The sequence below is a fragment of the Phocoena phocoena genome, chromosome 2, assembly GCF_963924675.1.
Source record: "Phocoena phocoena chromosome 2, mPhoPho1.1, whole genome shotgun sequence".
NCBI classification, from domain to species: Eukaryota; Metazoa; Chordata; class Mammalia; order Artiodactyla; family Phocoenidae; genus Phocoena; species Phocoena phocoena.
This window is the reverse complement of record NC_089220.1, coordinates 113,252,188-113,273,843: the sequence shown is the minus strand read 5'-3', so window position 1 is coordinate 113,273,843 and position 21,656 is coordinate 113,252,188. Positions and strand designations below refer to the sequence as shown.

Below are 21,656 nucleotides of genomic sequence, written 5' to 3'. Positions count from 1 at the left end.
CCATTCCCTCAGTGCATTCACACATGCAGAATACTTATGTTTAGTTCCACCTCTTTGCCTATCTAAAATTTTAGATGTAGAAATGGCATTGGATAGGAATGAAAAGTGGTGACAAAGCTTAATTAAAACTAAACATTTTAAAAGTTCTATTTCTGCATTTAAAAATGTTTCTAGCATGGGTTCTTTTTTCTATTGCTTGGAATTTCAAATGTGTTTATATAATTAAATGGGTTATACTTAATATGTATATACTTCTGAGCCTTTTTGACATTTTATGTATGTCCTTCTTATCTAAAGCAAGTAGGAATCTGCCATTCTACTATAAATTTTCCCCCCAAATCTATGATAAAAAGGCACCTTACCTTAAAGAATTCTATTTCAGTTATTTGCAGATGACTGGGACAAACCAATTCTTAATCTAAGCAATACCACTATGTTTACTCAGTACCAAGGCTACTTTGAAAGAGGCAGGGGCAGCGAGTAAATGGAGGATGGCTATCATGCTGGCTCCATGCATTTGGTTTTCTGGCTGACTTGGAGTCGGCAAAAATAAATATTCTAAGTGAGGTAGATATAGCAATGCTTAGAAAAAGGGCACAAAAGTTTACACCACTGAGTATGCTAACAAATTTATAACAAGATACTCTGAAAACGCAAACACTTTCCTCTACCAATCCCAAAGTTAAGCTTTCTTTAATTGGGTTATTAAAATCAGATCAACACCAGGTTGACTAAGAAAATGGATATTTTCATTGAGGCCAAGAAAAGGGAAGACATTTTAAAACAAGAGTGCAGTCTGGGGTCAGGTGGGGATTGCTGGTTGGCCAGGGGACCAAACAAGGGCTCTAGTTGTCTGTGGAGCAAAAAAAAGAGGAGCAAAAGAAAGCCTAGAGATTCTGTAAGGCAAAAGGGGGTACACCCCAAAAATTTCATGCTCAAAGATCATGGATGCATTTGGCATATATTAGTACAATCATGACTATAGCTAGACGGCAATTTGCCAAGTCTGTGTTAAAGTGACAATTATTTTAGAAGATGCCAACTTTCAGCTTCTGCCACTTGAGTCCATTCTTTATAGTCCAAGCAATACCACACCAGCATATCCCATAACTATCACTTCCATTCATTTACAAGTTTGAAAAGAAAATAGAAAGATAGAAAAGTGATAAGGCTGAAGATATAGGTCCATACACTCTTCCTGTCCCTCTATAATCACCCAGCCCATTTTCTTAATGATCAATATGTGTTGTCACATGAAACAATCTCCAGTAAATGCTGAGGGTCTTTGATATCGTGACCCTGAATCTGAGCTAGAGCTAGAATTCCTGATTTCCTATACTTTTCCTCTTACTAAAAATTTTTAAAATTAAATAACCCTCATAATTAAAGAGTCCTATTTAGCGACTTCAAGAGAAGCATTGGGTATTTTTTGAAGTTTTCATACAAATTTTCCAAACATCTAAAAAACATGTTACCTAAAAATTTAATGGCATATTTCCAAAAATACTGATGGTTACAAGCAGCTGAATTGGGTATATAATAAAAAATGTTCAGTTCAAAGATGGAGTCAAGTGCAATTTGTTGCCTATACTAGGTTCTACTTACACTGGAAGCCTTAGAGTTAAATCACCAATAACAGCAGGTGAGAAAATTTTAGCATACTGAGTAACAGTTCTAATTACTTTTGAAGTAGCAGCCTGGAGCTGAGAGGGCTTGGGACCAAGTTTGTTTTGTTTTGTTTTGTTTGTTAATTTTGGAGTAGTTTTCATAGAGTAAAATACACATGTTCAAGTATACTCTTTGATCAGTTTTGACAAATGTGTATATCTGCTAACTCATAACATTTCCATCACCCCAGTAAGTTCCCTAAGATACAACTTTGTATCCCTATTAGTCATTTTTTAAAATTCTGAATGCCATTTTAATTTTAAAAAGAAAAGCACCTACACAAGACAAGAATGAGTAATGGTAATCAGGGTGATATCCTTAGTTTCAGAACATAGTAGAATCATAATAAGAACTATAAACTTTAAGCTGTCTTTATTTATTATACTTTGTTATGTTAATATAAAATATTTTTAAAGAAAACATTTTAAGGAAATTAACATCTGATATGTTAAATAATAAAAAACCAGTTTAAAAAACCTTTAATTCCTATACTCCTCAAAACCTTTACCACCTCTATATCAGAGAAGCTAATGGAGAAATTTTTTTAATGCAAAAAGCCATCATTTAAAAAAAAAACATGTAGCAGAGCTCATTAAAATATATCATTAAAGATGATAGTCTACTACAGCAGTTTCCAAAATGAAATGCACCTGCCTTGAGGATACACATGGTGATGTACTGGTGTGGAAAAAATTATAACTTCTGTTATTTATTTTTAATCTCTTTTACAATTTCTATCTTTTGCATGTGTTTTATAATGTACATTATATTGTATTTCAGAAGTACAAGTTTATTTATAGGTAGTGACTTATAAAAGTTTTAAGGGTGTTTGTTTATTAACAACACTCTACTGATAGGTATGAAAACTTTACAGTTTGGAAACTACTTTTCTAGCTGATTAGCTAGCTAGCTTCAGTGTGTGTGAGTGCATGTGCACAGATATGAATGTAGACATCACAGAAAATACCTTAAGCAAAGATTGCTTATGACTTTCTCGCTTCTTCTCTTCCTCTTTTTTGGCTACAACAGATGCCATACGCCTTTCTTCTTCCTAAAAGAAAAATGTAAAAAAGTATTATTAAGTATAACCTTTTTTATGCTAAATATCTTCAGTTTTCCAAGTCTGATTTTCTTTGTGAGACGCAAACTACTTGCTAATAGAAAATACGCCCTCAAAGAAAAAGTTAGTATGTTCCTCTTTATTTTCTTCTTCTGTCTTAATTCTAAAAGAAACCTGTACATTCTTAACTCTGCTCCACACTCTTGATGTGAGATAAACCTAACTAATACAAGAAAGAAAAAAGAATGAGAAGAGAAAAAAGAAAGGGGAAGCAGGCTTCTATAATTTTTCTTTGTACAGTAGTTCCACATGGAGAGGCTTAACAAACTTGCTATCATGAAGATAAAATGGATAAAAATTATACTCTTAACAATCTTTATTTAATTTATGGTTGCAAATCAGAGGTTTTTCTTAATGACAAAACAGCTGTGAAAGCTTTTAAAAACTCTCCATTGATATTAATAAATTATTCTCCATTAATATCATTACTTTTACTTTGTTTTTAAGTTGATTTGGCCAGTCTAATTTCTTCCATTCTAAAAACTATGAAATAATATTACTGTAATAACATTATACAGTTTAGAAAAATTTTTTAAAATCAGTCATAATCCTAACACCCTAACTGTATCACCTTACAATACTCATTATGAGCAAATTTTTAAATGTTGCAATCTGTATACACAATCTGGATCATGTTTTTTTCCCCCTGAATATTGGCAAATTTTAATAAAGTAAATTATAACCACGTAAGTTTTAATTTTTATTACCAAAAGATTTGTAGGCATTCAAAATGATGTCACAATTTGAGAAAACAATTTCTTCATAAAAGACAAACTTGAAAATATCTTCAGTGATAGAAAATTTAAAAAGTAATTCAGTACATTTGAAGCAGAACTTTTTAAGAAGTGAAAAATTACAAAAACTGATATGAAAAATTTAATAGAGGTGGTTTGAAGAGCAGATTTTACACAGCTGAAGAGAGAATCAGCCAACTGGAAAACAGGTCAGAAGAAATTTTCCTGTATGCTTTCATACTAGCCTATACTTGCCAATCATAGCACTTAACCTGTTTCATTTAAATTATTTCTGGTACTATCTCTCCCCTTTCCTGCAAATAGCTCCACGAAGGTATGGACCATGTCAGCTCCCCATTACATAGTAGATATTCAATAAACATATATTCAAGGAATGAATTATTGAAGGTACATCTCTATACATCTGGTTCAATAATTTCCTAAAACTGAAACTACTAAACCAAGTGGTAGACATATTTCTGGGCCTTTTGATATGTTTGCAAATTTCCCTCCATAAATGTAGTACTAATTGACACTTCTACCAGAAGTTAACATTTGATTTAAAATATAACAGATAGTCATAAGAGTTGTTCGCCAAATATTCCTGTGTCTCCCCACATCCTGGCCACATTGTGAGATAGCACTTCATGCCCTTTTGAAGTTAGGTGAGGTCATGTGACTTGCTTTGGCCAATGTCATATGAACAAAAGTGACATGTGTTTACTTCTGGGTGGAACATTTCAGACAATGATGACATAGCTATTCTCTCTCTCACCTCTACTGTAGAATTTGCAAAGCTCCAGAGGTTGGGTACTTTGAAGGCCTTGGTCCTGGAATGAGGACAACACAGAGTAAAGTTCCCAGATCACATACTATGGGCAGACTGACAGTATGAGCATGAAATAAACTTTGTGGATTTAATCCACTGAGGTTAGAGAAGTTGTTACTGTAATATAATCTAGCCTATCCTGATCAGTATATACATTATATTAGAATTAAGGAAGGTCAAAGAGATCACAAATAGGTATTCTAGGGTGTGAGCCATTACAAATGCTTCTGAAAACACAGAAAGGACCTAGACTAAAGAAGTAAATAAAAAATGCACAAAGAGAAACTACCATGGAGTTAAAAAGGAAAGTAGAATGTATCTCCTGTAAAACTCTAATTTTAGAAATGAGGAAATGAATACTCTGAGAAGTTTAGTAAATTATACAAGGTCACACAGCTAGTGACAAAGCCAGGATCAGGGCCAGAAATCATTTGTGAGAAATGCAGTTTGTATTTTTATAATAAGGATATATTTAAATGTGCCTTACTGATTTTAGAGAGATGAAAAAAGTGAGGTCAAAATTTAGAAGCAGTCTGCCATATGATTTAGTTGTTTTAAAGGGAATGAAAATTTATGTGATTTTTGATAAATTTAAAGTATATTTTATGGACAGAGACCTTCAAGATGGTGGAGGAGTAAGACATGGAGATCACCTTCCTCCCCACAAATACATCAGAAATACAACTACATGTGGAACAACTCCTACAGAACACCTAATGAATGCTGGCAGAAGACCCTCAGACTTCCCAAAAGGCAAGAAACTCCCCAAGTACCTGGGTAGGGCAAAAGAAAAAAGAAAAAACAGAGACAAAAGAATAGGGACAGGACCTGCACCTCTGGGAGGTGGCTGTGAAGGAGGAAAAGTTTCCACACACTGGAAAGCCCCTTCACTGGTGGAGACCTGGGGTGGCCGGGCGGAAGCTTTGGAGCCATGGAGGAGAGCGCAGCAACAGGGGTACAGAGGGCAAAATGGAGAGATTCCCGCACAGAGGATGGGGGCCGACCAGCACTCACCAGCCTCAGAGGCTTGTCTGCTCACCTGCAGGGGTGTGTGGGGGCTGGGAGCTGAGGCTACGGCTTCAGAGGTCAGATCCCAGGGAGAGGACGGGGTTGCCTGCGTGAACACAGCCTGAAGGGGGCTAGTGTGCCACAGCTAGCCGGGATGGACTCCGGGAAAATGTCTGGAACTGCCCAAGAGTCAAGAGAGCATTGTTTCAGGGTGCGCTAGGAGAGGGGATTCAGAGCAGTGCCTAAACGAGCTCCAGAGATGGGAGCAAGGCACAGCTATCAGCGCGGACACCAGAGACGGGCATGAAATGCTAAGGCTACTGCTGCAGGCACCAAGAAACCTGTGTGCAAGCACAGGTCACTATCCACACCTCCCCTCCCAGGAGCCGGTGCAGCCCACCAATGCCAGGGGCCTGTGATCCAGGGACAGCCTCCTCGGGAGAACACATGGTGCACCTCAGGCTGCTGCAACATCACGCCAGCCTCCGCCACCACAGGCTCGCCCTGAATTCCGTTCCCCAACCACCCCCTGGCCTGAGTGAGCCAGAACCCCTCATCAGCTGCTACTTTAACTCTGTCCTGCCTGAGAGAAGAACAGATGCCCTCAGGCAACCTACACACAGAGGCAGGGTCAAAACCAAAGCTGAACCCCAGGAGCTGTGAAAACAAAGAAGAGAAAGGGAAATTTCTCCCAACAGCCTCAGGAGCAACAGATTAAATCTCCACAATCAACTTGATGTACCCTGAATCTGTGGAATACCTGAATAGACAACAAATCATCCTGTAATTGAGGGGGTGGACGTTGGGAGCAACTGTAGACTTGGGGTTTGCCTTCTGTATCTAATTTGTTTTTGGTTTTATGTTTTTCTTAGTTTAGTATATAGAGTTTATAATCATTGGTATATTTGTTTATTGATTTGGTTGCTCTCTTCCTCTTCTTTTAATATACATATACATATATTTTTTTTTTGCTTTTTCTCTTTTTATGAGTGTGTATGTGTATACTTCTTTGTGTGATTTTGTCTGTATAGCTCTCCTTTTACCATTTGTCCTAGGATTCTGTCCGTTTTTTTTTTTTCCTTCTTTTTTTATTAGCATACTTTTTAGTGCTTGTTATCACTGGTGGATTTGTTTTTTGGTTTGGTTGCTCTCTTCTTTCTTTCTTTCTTTTTTTTTTTTGCTCTTTTGCATTACTTTTTAATTTTTCTTTTATTTTTAACAGTAATTTTTTATTTTAATAACTTTGTTATTTTTTCTTTCTTATTTTCTCCCTTCTTTTCTGAGCTGTGTGGCTGACAGGGTTTTTGGTGCTCCAGCCGGGTGTCAGGCCTGTGCCTCTGAGGTGGGAGAGCCGAGTTCAGGTCATTGGTCCACCAGAGACCTCCTGACTCCACAAAATATCAAATGGAGAATGCTCTCCCAGAGATCTCCATCTCAACGCTAAGACCCAGCTCCACTCAACGACCAGCAAGTTACAGTGCTGGACACCCTGTGCCAAATAACTGGCAAAACAGGAACACAACCCCACCCATTAGCACAGGGGCTGCCTAAAATCAAAATAAAGTCACAGACACCCCAAAACACAGCACTGGACATGGTCCTGCTCACCAGAAAGACAAAATCCAGCCTCAACCACCAGAACACAGGCACTAGTCTCCTCCACCAGGAAACCGACACAAACCACTGAACCAACCATAGCCACTGGGGGTAGACACCAAAAACAACAGGAACTATGAACATGCAGCCTGCAAAAAGGAGACCCCAAACACAATAAGTTAAGCAAAAGGAGAAGACAGAGAAACACACAGCAGATGAAGAAGCAAGGTAAAAACCCACCAGACCAAACAAATGAAGAGGAAATAGGCAGTCTACCTGAAAAAGAGTTCAGAGTAATAATAGTAAAGATATCCAAAATCTTGGAAATAGAATGGAGAAAATACAAGAAACGTGTAACAAGGACCTATAAGAACTAAAGAGCAAACAAACAATGATGAACAACACAATAAATGAAATTAAAAATTCTCTAGAAGGGATCAATAGCAGAATAACTGAGGCAGAAGAACAGATAAGTGACCTGGATGATAAAATACTGGAAATAATTACCGCAGAGCAGAATAAAGAAAAAAGGATGAAAAGAACTGAGGAGATTCTCAGAGACCTCTGGGACAACATTAAACACACCAACATATGAATTATAGAGGTCCCAGAAGAAGAGGAGAAAAAGAAAGGGACTGAGAAAATAATTGAAGAGATTAGAGTCGAAAACTTCCCTAATTATGGGAAAGGAAATAGTCAGTCAAGTCCAGGCAGTGCAGAGAGTCCCATACAGGATAAATCCAGGGAGAAACACACCAAGACACATATTAATCAAACTATGAAAAATTAAATACAAAGAAAAAATATTAAAAGCAGAAAGGGAAAAACAACAAATAACATACAAGGGGATCCCCATAAGGTTAACAGCTGATCTTTCAGTAGAAATTCTGCAAGCCAGAAGGGCGTGGCAGGACATATTTGATGAAAGAGAAAAACCTACAACCAAGATGCCTCTACCCAGCAAGAATCTCATTTAGATTCGGCAGAAAATTAAAAGCTTTACAGACAAGCAAAGCTAAGAGAATTCAGCACCACTAAAGCAGCTTTACAACAAATGCTAAAGGAACTTCTCTACGCAGGAAACACAAGAGAAGGAAAAGACCTGCAATAACAAACCCAAAACAATTAAGAAAATGGGAATAGGAACATACATATTGATAATTACCTTAAATGTAAATGGATTAAATGCTCCCACCAAGACATAGACTGGCTGAATGGATACAGAAACAAGACCCGTATATATGCTGTCTACAAGCGACCCACTTCAGACCTAGCGACACATACAGACTGAAAGTGAGGGGATAGAAAAAGATATTCCATGCAAGTGGAAATGAAAAGATAGCTGAAGCAGCAAATCTCATATCAGACAAAATAGACTTTAAAATAAAGACTATTACAAAAGACAAAGAAGAACACTACATAATGATCAAGGGATCAATCCAAGAAGAAGATATAACAATTTTAAATGTTTATGCATTCAACATAGAGCACCTCAATATGTAAGGCAAATGCTGACAGCCATAAAAGGGGAAGTCGACAGTAACAAAACCATAGCAGGGGACTTTAACACTACACTTTCACCAATGGACAGATCATCCAAAATGAAAATAAATAAGGAAACACATGCTTTAAATGACACATTAAACAAGATGTACTGAATCAATATTTATAGGACATTCCATCCAAAAACAACAGAATACACTTTCTTCTCAAGTGCTCATGGATCATTCTCCAGGATAGATCATATCTTGGGTCACAAATCAAGCCTTAGTAAATTTAAGAAAATTGAAATTGTATCAAGTATCTATTCTGACCACAACACTATGCAACTAGGTACCAATTACAGGAAAAAATCTGTAAAAAGTACAAAAACATGGAGGCTAAACAATATACTACTAAATAACCAAGAGATCACTGAAGAAATCAAAGAGGAAATCAAAAAATATCTGGAAACAAATGACAATGAAAACATGACGACCCAAAACCTATGGGATGCAGCAAAAGCAGTTCTAAGAGGGAAGTTTATAGCAATACAATCCTACCTCAGGAAACAAGAAACACCTCAAATAAACAACTTAATCTTACACCGAAAGCAATTAGACAAAGGAGAGCAAAATAACCCCAAAGTTAGCAGAAGGAAGGAAATCATAAAGATCAGATCAGAAATAAATGAAAAAGAAATGAAGGATACAATATTAAAGATCAATAAAACTAAAAGCTTGTTCTTTGAGAAGATAAACAAAATTGATAGAGCATTAGCCAGACTCAACAGGAAAAAAAGGGAGAAGACTCAAATCAATAGAATTAGAAATAAAAAGGAGAAGTAACAACAGACACTGCAGAAAAACAAAGGATCATGAGAGATTACTACAAGCAACTATATGCTAATAAAGTGGACAAACTGGAAGAAATGGACAAATTCTCAGAGAAGTACAACCTTCTGAGACTGAACCAGGAAGAAAGAGAAAATATAAACCGACCAATCACAAGCACTGAAATTGAGACTGTGATTAGTAATCTTCCAACAAACAAAAGCCCAGGGCCAGATGGCTTCACAGGTGAATTCTATCAAACATTTAGAGAAGAGCTAACACCTATGCTTCTCAAACTCTTCCAAACTATAGCAGAGGGAGAAACACTCTCAAATTCATTCTACGAGGCCACCATCACCTTGATACCAAAACCAGATAAAGATGTCACAAAGAAAGAAAACTACAGGCCAATATCACTGATGAACATAGATGCAAAATCCTCAACAAAATACTATCAAAGAGAATCCAACAGCACATTAAAAGGATCATACACCATGATCAAGTGGGGTTTATCCCAGGAATGCAAGGATTCTTCAATATATGCATATCGATCAATGTGATACACCATATTAACAAATTGAAGGAGAAAAACTGTATGATGATCTCATTAGATGCAGAGAAAGCTTTCGACAAAATTCAACACCCATTTATGATAGAAATTCTGAAGAAAGTAGGCATAGATGGAACTTACCTCAACATAATAAAGGCCACGTGGGACAAACCCACAGCCAACATCGTCCTCAATGGTGAAAAACTGAAACCATTTCCACTAAGATCAGGAACAAACAAGGCTGTCCAGTCTCAGCACTATTATTCAACACAGTTATGGTAGTTTGAGCCACAGCAATCAGAGAAGAAAAATAAATAAAAGGAATCCAAATCGGAAAAGAAGAAGTAAAGTTGTCACTGTTAGCAGATGACATGACAGTATACATAGAGAATCCTAAAGATGCTACCAGAAAACTACTAGAGCTAATCAATGAATCTGGTAAAGTAGCAGGATACAAAAGTAATGCACAGAAATCTCTTGCATTCCTATACACTAATGATGAAAAATCTGAAAGTGAAATTAAGAAAACACTCCCATTTACCATTGCAACAAAAAGAATAAAATACCTAGGAATAAACCTCTACCTAGGGAGACAAGAGACCTATTATGCCGAAAACTATAAGACACTGATGAAAGAAATTAAAGATGATACAAATAGATGGAGAGATATACCATGTTCTTGGATTGGAAGAATCAACATTGTGAAAATGACTATACTACCCAAAGCAATCCACAGATTCAATACCATCCCTATCAAACTACCAGTGGCATTTCTCACAGAACTAGAAGAAGAAAGTGCACAATTTGTATGGAAACACAAAAGACCCAAAAAGCCAAAGCATTCTTGAGAAAGAAAAACGGAGCTGAAGGAATCAGGCTCCCTGACTTCAGACTATACTACAAAGCTACAGTAATCAAGACAGTATGGTACTGGCACAAAAACAGAAATATAGATCAATGGAACAGGATAGAAAGCCCAGAGATAAACCCACGTACATATGGTCACCTTATCGTTGATAAAGGAGGCAAGAATATACAATGGAGAAAAGATAGCCTCTTCAATAAGTGGTGCTGGGAAAACTGGACAGCTACATGTAAAAGAATGAAATTAGAACACTCCCTAACACCATACACAAAAATAAACTCAAAATGGATTAAAGACCTAAATGTAAGGCCAGACACTGTAAAACTCTTAGCGGAAAACATAGGCAGAACACTGTATGACATAAATCTCAGTAAGATCCTTTTTGACCCACCTCCTAGAGAAATGGAAATAAAAGCAAAAATAGACAAATGGGGCCTAATGAAAGTTAAAAGCTTTTGCACAGCAAAGGAAACCATAAGCAAGACGAAAAAATAACCCTCAGAATGGGAGAAAATATTTGCAAATGAAGCAACTGATAAAGGACTAATCTCCAAAATTTATAAGCAGCTCAATATCAAAAAGAACAAACAACCCAATCCAAAAATGGGCAGAAGACCTAAATAGACATTTCTCCAAAGAAGACATACAGATTTCCAACAAACATATGAAAGGGTGCTCAACATCACTAATCATTAGAGAAATACAAATCAAAACTACAATGAGGTATCACTTCACACCAGTCAGAATGGCCATCATCAAAAAATCTACAAACAATAAATGCTGGAGAGGGTGCGAAGAAAAGGGAACCCTCTTGCACTCTTGGTGGGAATGTAAATTGATACAGCCACTATGGAGAATAGTATGGAGGTTCCTTAAAAAACTGAAAATAGAACTACCATACGACCCAGCAATCCCACTACTGGGCATATACCCTGAGAAAACCATAATTCAAAAAGAGTCATGTACTACAATGTTCATTGCAGCTCTAGTTACAACAGCCAGGATATGGAAGCAACCTAAGTGTCCTTCGACAGCTGAATGGATGAAGAAGATGTGGCACATATATACAAGAATATTACTCAGCCATAAAATGAAACGAAATTGAGTTATTTGTAGTTAGGTGGATGGACCTAGAGTCTGTCATACAGAGTGAAGTAAGTCAGAAAGAGAAAAACCAGTATCGTATGCTAACACATATATATGGAATGTAAAAAAAAAAAAAAAAAAAAAAGGTTCTAAAGAACCTAGGGGCAGGACAGGAATAAACATGCAGATGTAGAGAATGGACTTGAGGAAATGGGGAGGGGGAAGGGTACGCTGGGACAAAGTGAGAGAGTGGCATAGACTTATAAATACTACCAAATGTAAAACAGATAGCTAGTGGGAAGCAGCCACATAGCACAGGGAGATCAGCTAGGTGCTTCGTGACCACTTAGAGGGGTGGGATAGGGACGGTGGGAGGGAGATGCAAGAGGGAGGAGATATGGGGATATATGTATATGTATAGCTGATTCACTTTATTATAAAGCAGAAACTAACACACCATTGTAAAGTAATTATACTGCAATGAAGATTTTAAATAAATAAAATATATTTTACAATTTGGAAAATAGTTATTAATATTTAAAGGCTGAATAGAGGTAACGAGGAAAAATAAACTAAAAATGAAATTCAGAACCTTGATTACTAGCTTTATAAAATAGCTGGATTAATAAGCATATTAAACTCTTTTGCTCAGTCAATGCTGATTTAGTACCTATTAAGTATAACCTGTTTCAGAAAAAAACTTTTTAAAAGAACAAAATATATTGATATTCAATTGTTGACTCATGTACTGAATGTGAACTAGAAACAGATTGGTTACTCAAAGAGCAGTTCTAAACAGTACTAGAAACTGTATGGATCACGTACTACACATACTTAAGAGATGATTTCATCAGATTTTCAAAAACAATTTGAGCTTCTATTAAAGGCAGTATGACTTTAAAAGGAAAGCTAAACCTAGGAAAACTGGATATATGCCAAATCAATTCAAATATTGAGTGTTTTTAAAAACTTATATATCTGATGACTATATTTCAGCCCAAATAATTATAGAGTAGCTAAACATAGAAACAAAAATAAACCTCTAATTGTAAAGATAAGCTACAAATCTGTTGGTAAGAAGGAAAAAAATTGTAAAATTCTGGCATCTTCATGATGCTAGTCCAACTTCTGGCACAAAAGCCATATCCTCTACGTAACAAAAGAAACGGATCTGGGACTAAAAATATACAGACACTTTTTCCCTTACTTCAGTTTGTTGTGGAGACCCAATATTGAAATGATTTCTAATTAATTAGGAAGTGCAGTGATTTAATAGTGTTTAATAACTTAGAATATATTGTTAGTGGCTTATTGAGGCTCAAAAACAATGCATATATTACATGAGAAGACATTTTGCTGCAAATAAATAATAGCAGTCCTAATATAGGCAGCAATTTATCATGTGGAATTTTAAAAACAATGGCAATGTGAGGTTTTAACCTCACATATACTTTAGAATAGTTATACAAAACATTGTTTTCCTTGACTACACTAAATATTAAAACAGATCTCAAATTACAGTTTTGTCTAGAACAGAATGGCCCATATTTTTCATTCAATCTTTTTTTCTTTTTTACAGAGAAAACTGATTTCCCAGGGTCATTGTTAATGTCAGAATGAAGACTAGAAGCCATGTCGCCTGACTTCTACTGGCCCATGGATAATAGCTATATTATACTTTGGTGGGGAGGGGAGCCAGAACAGGCTAGGTTATACTGTCATAACAACTTTAAAACTCACACTAGCTTACAATAAGAAAATTTTATTTCTTGATCATGCAAAGAACACTGCAACTGTTCTCCATGTAGTGGCTAAGTATTCCTGGGTACTATGACCTGATGGCATGGTCGACTCAATGTATGATTCCACAATGACCACTGCATGGGAGAAAAGCATGGAAAATCTCACTTTAGCTTTTAAATGCTTCTGTCTGAAAATTATGTACATTACTTCTGCTCACATTTCATTGGCCAAAGCAAGCTGCATGACCACGTTTACTCCAAGGGAAAGGGAAATATCTGTTAAAAAGAGGAGGAGAACCAGAAGGCATAGGTGAGCCTTAGTAATGGCTACCACGACAGGAAACTCACCTCTATCTCAGATAGGCTACTGCATTTTTTGGAGGCAAATTGTAAACAAGTTCATACGAAGCCAACTAAATGTGAGTTTGAGGTGAAAACTTTAGACACTGTGTCCATTTCAGAACTGTGAGAATAGCACCTGCATTCACAAAATACTGCCTTGGAAATAAAAAATTCTGGGAGGCGGAATTTTCTATACAATGGTCCTTCTTCTAGCCCCTCCAAATGTGTCTATTCTCTCCTTTTCTGGACAGTTGTAAAAATATTTGAAGGCTACTGTAATATCTTCTCCTTTGTCAACAAATTGTGCCAGGTTCTCTGGAAATACTTCCAGTTTGTGATCACCCTTCTAAAACTAATAGTTCAGGTGTAATTTGACCATTAAAGAAAAAAAGGGAACTATTGTCCATTTTTCTGAATCCTATTTCTATAAATGAATATTGTTTAAAACCATATTAACTTCTAACAATCATATTTCATAATTAGCTCAATTTGAACTTATCAATTCCAATGCAAGTCTTTTTCAAATATGCTAAGCCTCATTTCCCAAAACCCTGCATTTGGCTGAGAATTGTTATGTTTGTTGTTGTGAAGTAAAGTCCAGAATTTTCTATTTCTCTATTTTTTATCTTGCTAAATTCTGCTTATATTTATAGACTAGAAGTTGGCAAACTTTTCCTGTAAAGGGCCAGATGGTAAATATTTTAAGCTTTGTGATCCATATAAAATCCCCATTGCATATTCTTTTTCTTTTTTCACAATGCTTCACAAATATAAAAACCATTCATAGCTTGAGAGCTGTAAAAAGAAAAAAACAGGCTGTGGGATGGATTTGGCCCACAGACTGTAGTTTGCCAAACCTTGTTTTAGATTATTGAGCTACTTTTGGATTCTGATTTGATCAACCAGTACATCAGGATCTCTAACTTTTCCAGTTTGTCATTTACATATTTTTATCAGAATAATATAAATGTTCTCAACTAGTCAACATTCAAAAATGTTGAAGAGAATAAGCTTGAGGAAAAAGCCTCATAGCACGCCAGTACAGATTTCTCTGCAGGCTGGCGTTAATCCATTACTTTCTGTTCCGTAGGTATACCTGAATCACAAATCCACTTAACCATGCTGTCATACAACTTACTCAACACGCTATCAAAAAAGACTCTGTCCAATGTTTTGCTTAAATAACAAAACACTGTCTCTCTATAGCACTCTTCTGAGAGGGTCTGTTTATAATATCTAAAATAGTAACCTAATTTTGTAGGGCACAAATTGTTTTCTGTGAACTAATGCTGCCTCCTGCTGATCAATTCCTTAAGTACTCACAACCCATCTTCTAATAATCCAATTTAGATTTCTTTCATAATCTACATTTAAGTTTACTGTCACAATATTTTTTCTTTCCATGACGAAAAGACAGATGAGTTCATCTTATCTTCCAGCTACTCTACTGTCCTATACTGCTTCCCAGATATAACTTTCAAAGGCCCAGCAATTTATTCACTACACTTATCCATTGCTCTAGATCGAAGATTGGCAAATTCTACCCCACAGGCCAAATCCAGTATGCCACCTTTTTTTTTGTAAATAAAGTTTTATTGGAACAGATCCATGCTCACTCATTTATGTATTGGCCATGCCTGCTTTCACATCACAATGAGAGAGTTGAATAGTTTTCAACAGAGACTCTATAGCCCCAAAACCCTAAAATATTTACTAACAGGCCCTTTACAGATAAAGTTTGCCAGCCCCTGATCTAAATGGGTCTGGACTCAAACTTTTTATTCACCTATCCTAGGCTTTACTTTCACTTTATTAATATTTATTTCTTCTCTTTACTGACTAAAAGCCATTCTTCTTAACAGAGATAACAAAAGCTAAATAGGAATTGAGGCCAGGAAGTCACATTATCTTTTGATATCACATAATCTCTTGCCATTCCTCTGAATCAGACCCCCAGAAGCTCTTACCCTGACTAACCTCCCTGCTTCTCACTTTATCACCCATCCTATCCTCCACAATTCATCCTCTGGGCTGCTACTCAGATAAACTTTTCAATAGACTAATCCAATTTAAGTATCTTAAAACTCTTTAAGGATTTCCTATGTTCAACACAAAAATCGAAACTCTTTCCTATGGCATAAAATGCCCTTCATGACCCAGCCCTTGCTGGTCATACATCCTTTTCCTCTTGCTCTTCTCCCCCATGTACACTCAGTGCTCAGCCATGTTGAACTGCTATCAGTTGCTGTATTCTCACACCCGTCTGCATTTTGCACGTCTTCTCTCTCTCTGGAACACTTTCCACTGATACATCCTCCTCCTTCTTTGCCCCTCTTCAAGTCTCAAGTCAAGTATTTTCTCCTTTGGAACTTTTCCTGTTTCTCCAGTAGACATAGGTGGGCTTTGCTCTTTGATATCATCGTGCCGTGTGTGTGTGTGTGTGTGTGTGTGTGTGTGTGTGTGTGTGTATAAACACATACATATCTATTGATCGAGCTCATCTAACTAGCTTGTCATTCTGCATTATAATCTGGCTGCATGCCTGCCTCTGTACTTGACTATAAGTAACTTGAGGGTCTGAATTATGATTCTGATCTTGTCACCTCTAGAGTCTAATACATACCCCAGTGCAGAAACTTCAGTTCAAGGTGCCTAAGAATGTGTCAGGAATTTTTTCATGGTGACTTTAGATCAAAAGAAATATGTTACAGCTCTGTTTACTAAGTAGTTAGTAAACAACTTAATAAGTATTCATGTTCTAGCAACTTAGTAGCCATTTGAAAAAATAATACTTTTAAATTAAAGAAAAAATACCATTCTTGAATAACCACAATTACTTACTAATGAAATGTGTGTGTCTGTAAGGCATTACACAAGTTCTCAAACATCAGAATTAGATTGGACACTGTCACCTTCATTTCCTGCTCTATACTGATTTTGGCATGGTATTTGTTTTTATCACAACCACTGAAAGGTCAGCTTTGCCAGGATATAATGCCATAGAGAGAAATATACTGCGACCTAATGTTGAAATGGTAAACTACCTTAAGCTAGTAATTTTCTCAGTGTCTCACAGATATAAAGTATCATTGTGTTTTGCTTGAAAATTATAAATATTCCACAGTGCCCCTCTGAGTTCACTGCAGTATCCTTGGCATGCCGTTTGGGGAACCACAGCCCCAGTGCATAGAAGTTCATTAAGTATTTGTGTAATCCACCCCAGCTAGAATGTCCATATGGTAAATTACATAAAACTTAATCAAAAGATATCTTTAAAGAGAAAATAGTTATAGAACAGGTATCAGCAAAATTTGCCAGCCAGGTGGTAAATATTTTAGGATTGTAGGTCATATAGTTTCTTTAACAACTGTTCAATTCTGCCACTGTAGCATCAAAGCAGATATAAATAATATATAAATGTATGGATATGACTGTGTTCTAACACAACTTTATTTATAAAAACAGGTGGCCCGCTCATAGGCTAGTGTTTGTCAACACTAGCCCATGTTGGCAAATTAATAGAAAGTCTTTTAAAAGGTACATTCTTTCCAAACTAAAGTTACTAAAAAAGGTATAAACAAAAGGTGAGACAGAACACCATGAGTCTATACCGATATGAGTAAGTTAATAAATTGAAATTTTTATGAGGTATGGAATTACAAAGGTGTGATATTGTGATTATTATAAGAAATATATATTTGGTCTTCATCGCAGTTTCTGGTTCACAGCTCCCAAAACCCTAGGAATTTCCTAAGTGTGGAGAGTGATAAAGGTGTCTTTTGTTTTGTTAATGAGGTGACTTTGGACCCCATCTAAGGATGGAGGCTGGCTGCCAGGAAGGAGAACCAACCAGGCAATTAGAGGGTTGGAACTTTCCATCCCATTCCCAGACCTCCAGGGAGAAAAGAGGAGCTGGAGGTTGAATGGACTGCCAATGGCTGGGCTTCCCTGGTGGCGCAGTGGTTAAGAATCCGCCTACCAATGTAGAGGATATGGGTTCGAGCCCTGGTCTGGGAAGATCCCACATGCCACGGAGCAACTAAGCCCGTGTGCCACAACTACTGAGCCTGTGCTCTAGAGCCCGTGAGCCACAACTACTGAGCCCACGTGCCACAACTACTGAAGCCCGCGTGCCTAGAGCCCGTGCTCCACAACAAGAGAAGCTGCCGCATTGAGAAGCCCATGCACCGCAATGAAGAGTAGCCCCTGCTCGCCACAACTAGAGAAAGCCCGCGCACAGCAACAAAGACCCAACGCAGCCAAAAATAAATAAATAAAATAAATAAATTTATATAAAAAAAAAGAAAATGCCAATGACCGATGATATAATCAATCATGACTATGTAATGAAGCCTCCATAAAAACTCCAAAGGGACAGGTTCAGAGAGCTTCGGGATTGGTGAAACCTAGAGATTTGGGGAGAGTGGTGTGCTTAGAAGCTCCATGTCCCTTCCCACATACCTTGCCCTCTTTTCCATCTGGCTGTTCCTGAGTTATATCCTTTTACAATAAACTGGTGGCCTAGTAAGTAAAATGTTTCTCTGAGTTCTGTAAGCTGCTCTTGCAAATTAATCGAACCTGAGGCGGGGGGTTGTGGGAACCTCTGATTTATAGCCAGGGGGTTGGAAGTACAGTTAACAACCTGGACTTGTTACTGGCATCTGGTGGTGGGGGTGTGGTGGAGAAGGGTGTGTGTGTAGTCCTACAGGACTGAGTCCTCAACCTGTGGAATCTGGTGCTATCTCCCAGGTAGACAGTGTCAGAATTGAATTGAATTCTTAGACACTGAGATGGTGTTCTGAGAATTTCTCGTTGGAGCTATGGGGAACCCTGCCTCCACCCCGTTGGGAATTGAGTCTCAGAACACCAAAAGAAAAGGGAACAAGAATAACTTCACGTGCAGAAGCCTGGCAGACAACATGTTAAAGTGAACAACATCAATAAAAAGATAAATATAAATTACGTATCACTTGATAGGATGCAGTGAGAGGAAGCAAAATCACTTGTGATATTTATGCCAGAAATCTATAACAAATAATTAACAGTCACGGGCTTCCCTGGTGGTGCAGTGGTTGAGAGTCCGCCTGCTGATGCAGGGGACACAGGTTCGTGCCCCGGTCCAGGAAGATCCCACATGCCGCGGAGTGGCTGGGCCCGTGAGCCATGGCCGCTGAGCCTGCACGTCCGGAGCCTGTGCTCCGCAACGGGAGAGGCCACAACAGTGAGAGGCCCGCGTACCGCAAAAAAAAAAACCTGAATTAAGGGTCATTCTACAGAATAACTGACCTATAATCTTCATAAATGTCAAAGTCATGAAAGTCAAGGAAAGACTAGGGAACTGTTCCTGGAAAATGGTGAGAATAGAGACATGACAATAAAATGTACCTCTGTGCAACGTATAATTCCAAACTGGATCATTTTGCCCCACAGAACATTATTAATATAACTGGTAAAATTTGAATGTGGTGTGAGGATTAGACACTAGCAATTATTCAATGTTTATTTCCTGATTTTGTTGGTTATACTGTGTTTACACGAGAGAATGTCTTTGCTCGCAAGAAATACATACTGAAGTGTTCAGGGTGGTTGGGGAATTGAGTCAGCAGCTTACTCTCAAATGGTTCTGGAACAAAAGTCCTTTGTCCTGTACTTATAACTTTTCTGTAACTTTGAGATTATTTCCATTAAATTTTTTTTTAATTTCTAAAATTAAACAGTGGAAGAGAAGATGTGCAAGGATTACTGCTCTGTATTAGCAGAAGAGCTGGCCCTGTTCCCATCCCAGGTGATTTTCCTCATTTCCTTACCAAGCAAACACATCCTAGGGAAGGTACAAGGACAGTAATTATAGACAGTATTGTTCTCCTTTATTTAAGGCATGTAAGTAGGTAAACTTTACTCAACCAACAAGGCTTTACTGAACATTACTACATTCTCAGCATCGTGTGAGATAGAGAAGGAAAGGAAATAAACATGTATAGAACATCTGCATGTATCAGGCAAGGAAGACAAAGAATGGCTTCTGCTCTCAAGGACTATGTACATTAGTTGAGTAGACAAGACTGGCATAAATTCACATGAGGAACATACTATATAATTACTAATTTACTTAACTGGTTAGCTTCTTTTCTCACCCTGTTCCCTGCAACCTCATCAGGAAGATCAATTAGAAGTACCAAAGATGCTTAATTAAGAAAGACCTGGAAATAAGGGTAAAAGTACAAGACAGAGTTGCCAGTATAGATCCAAACAAACTGAGAGGACAGAGAACCTTTCCTCTACGCTGGAACAGAGAGAGGTAGAACCCCAGAAGACTGCTGGTGTTTACAAACTGACCAACACTTTGCCTGTTAGCCACCTTAGATGTCCATAATATTGCTGAGGTAGAAATGTGAATGGCCCACAGTGTGAAACCAGTGCACAGGCAATGAGTCAACTGGCAATTGAATAAACCTAGCTGATCACTCAGAATCCATATCAGAGAATTCCCTGGCAGTAGTTAGGACTCCGAGCTTTCACTGCCGAGGGTACAAGCTCAGTCCCTGGTCAGGGAGCTAAGATCCCACAAGCCGTGAGGTGTGGCAAAAAAAAAAAAAAAAAAAAGAATCCACATCAAAATTAGCAGAGTCTAGAAGTAAGAAAACAGTGGAGGTTTAGGATATTTTTCTAGGTCAGAGATTATCAAAATGAGATCATTAACAGATATTTTCTGAGATAATAAAATGTTCAAATAAATTTGGGATGCAATGAAACAAATTAAGGCAAGTTTCTTTATTACAGGACTTCTTGGAGCCTAAAGTATGCTCATGTGTATTGTACACCTAAAAGGAGGGGTATTATTACATGTGGCATTTCACTTAGATCAGGAGCCATATCGAAACTTCTAAGTGTAGAAAATGTCTACCATGGAGACACAATGAATAAAAAAAGAGACAGCTACTTTGAGAGGTATATCATCAATAGTAACAGTAATAATAATAATAATAAAACAATAATAATAATAGCTCCATATTATGCTTCCTGGGAGCCTCACACTGTTCTAAGGTTTAATGCTTCATTTTATCTTGACAACAACCCTATGACATAATATAATTATGATCCCCATTTTACCTTGAGGAAAATTAGATAGAAAGGTTAAGTAAATTGTCGAAGGTCATATGACTAGAAAATGGTCAAGCCAGGATGCAGACTCAAGCAGTCTAGCTCCAGCACCCATGTTCTTAACCATTACACTATATAACTTATCAACGAAATCCTTATTCATTTATTTCAAAGTAAATTATTAGCTGGATATGAAGCAAGAATGAAAAACAAGCATGATGACTAGTTTTAAAAGAAGGCTGGGAATTTAATTCAATGAAATTGGGAATACGGATAGGAGGTAAAGAACTTGTCATTATAATTATGAAGTATATCGTCATGATAATCCATAGTTCATTAAAAGTAAGAAGCATTTCAAGTAAAGACTATGCACCCCAGTGTTCTAACCCAGTATGGTGAGCAGTGCAGAAGAGTTCTCACTCACCGTGACCCTCTTCGTGTCCAGCTGGCGCAGCTGCGTCATATTCTGAAGGACAGTGTGCTTGTACCATGACTCTTGAGCTATTGGATTGCCATCAAAAGTGATGTCTGAGAGAGAAGTAGCATCAGCAAGGCAGCAAACACTCTCAAAACTGCAGGCAAGACAGAAACCACTGCATTACTGTGAGACCTTCAAATAGTACTTTGTTTTGGTTCATACACACTATTTTTTAGAACAGTTTTAGATTTACAGTAAAATTGCGAAGATAGTACAGACTTCCCA

The 21,656-nt window shown here is 37.3% G+C and overlaps 1 protein-coding gene across 5 annotated transcripts in view; it reads right to left on the bottom strand.

Moving 5' to 3' along the window:
• The window catches only part of LRRC49 (leucine rich repeat containing 49), a 128,435-nt gene that overhangs the window by 38,544 nt on the left and 68,235 nt on the right, over positions 1-21,656 (bottom strand). For all 5 annotated transcript variants that reach the window (XM_065873001.1, XM_065872999.1, XM_065872998.1 and 2 more), the window contains 2 exons: positions 21,378-21,525; positions 2,636-2,719 (listed from right to left, as the gene is read on the bottom strand). In XM_065873001.1, coding sequence (XP_065729073.1) covers positions 2,636-2,719; positions 21,378-21,525 — 232 coding nt within the window. The remainder of the gene's footprint in view (positions 1-2,635; positions 2,720-21,377; positions 21,526-21,656) is intronic.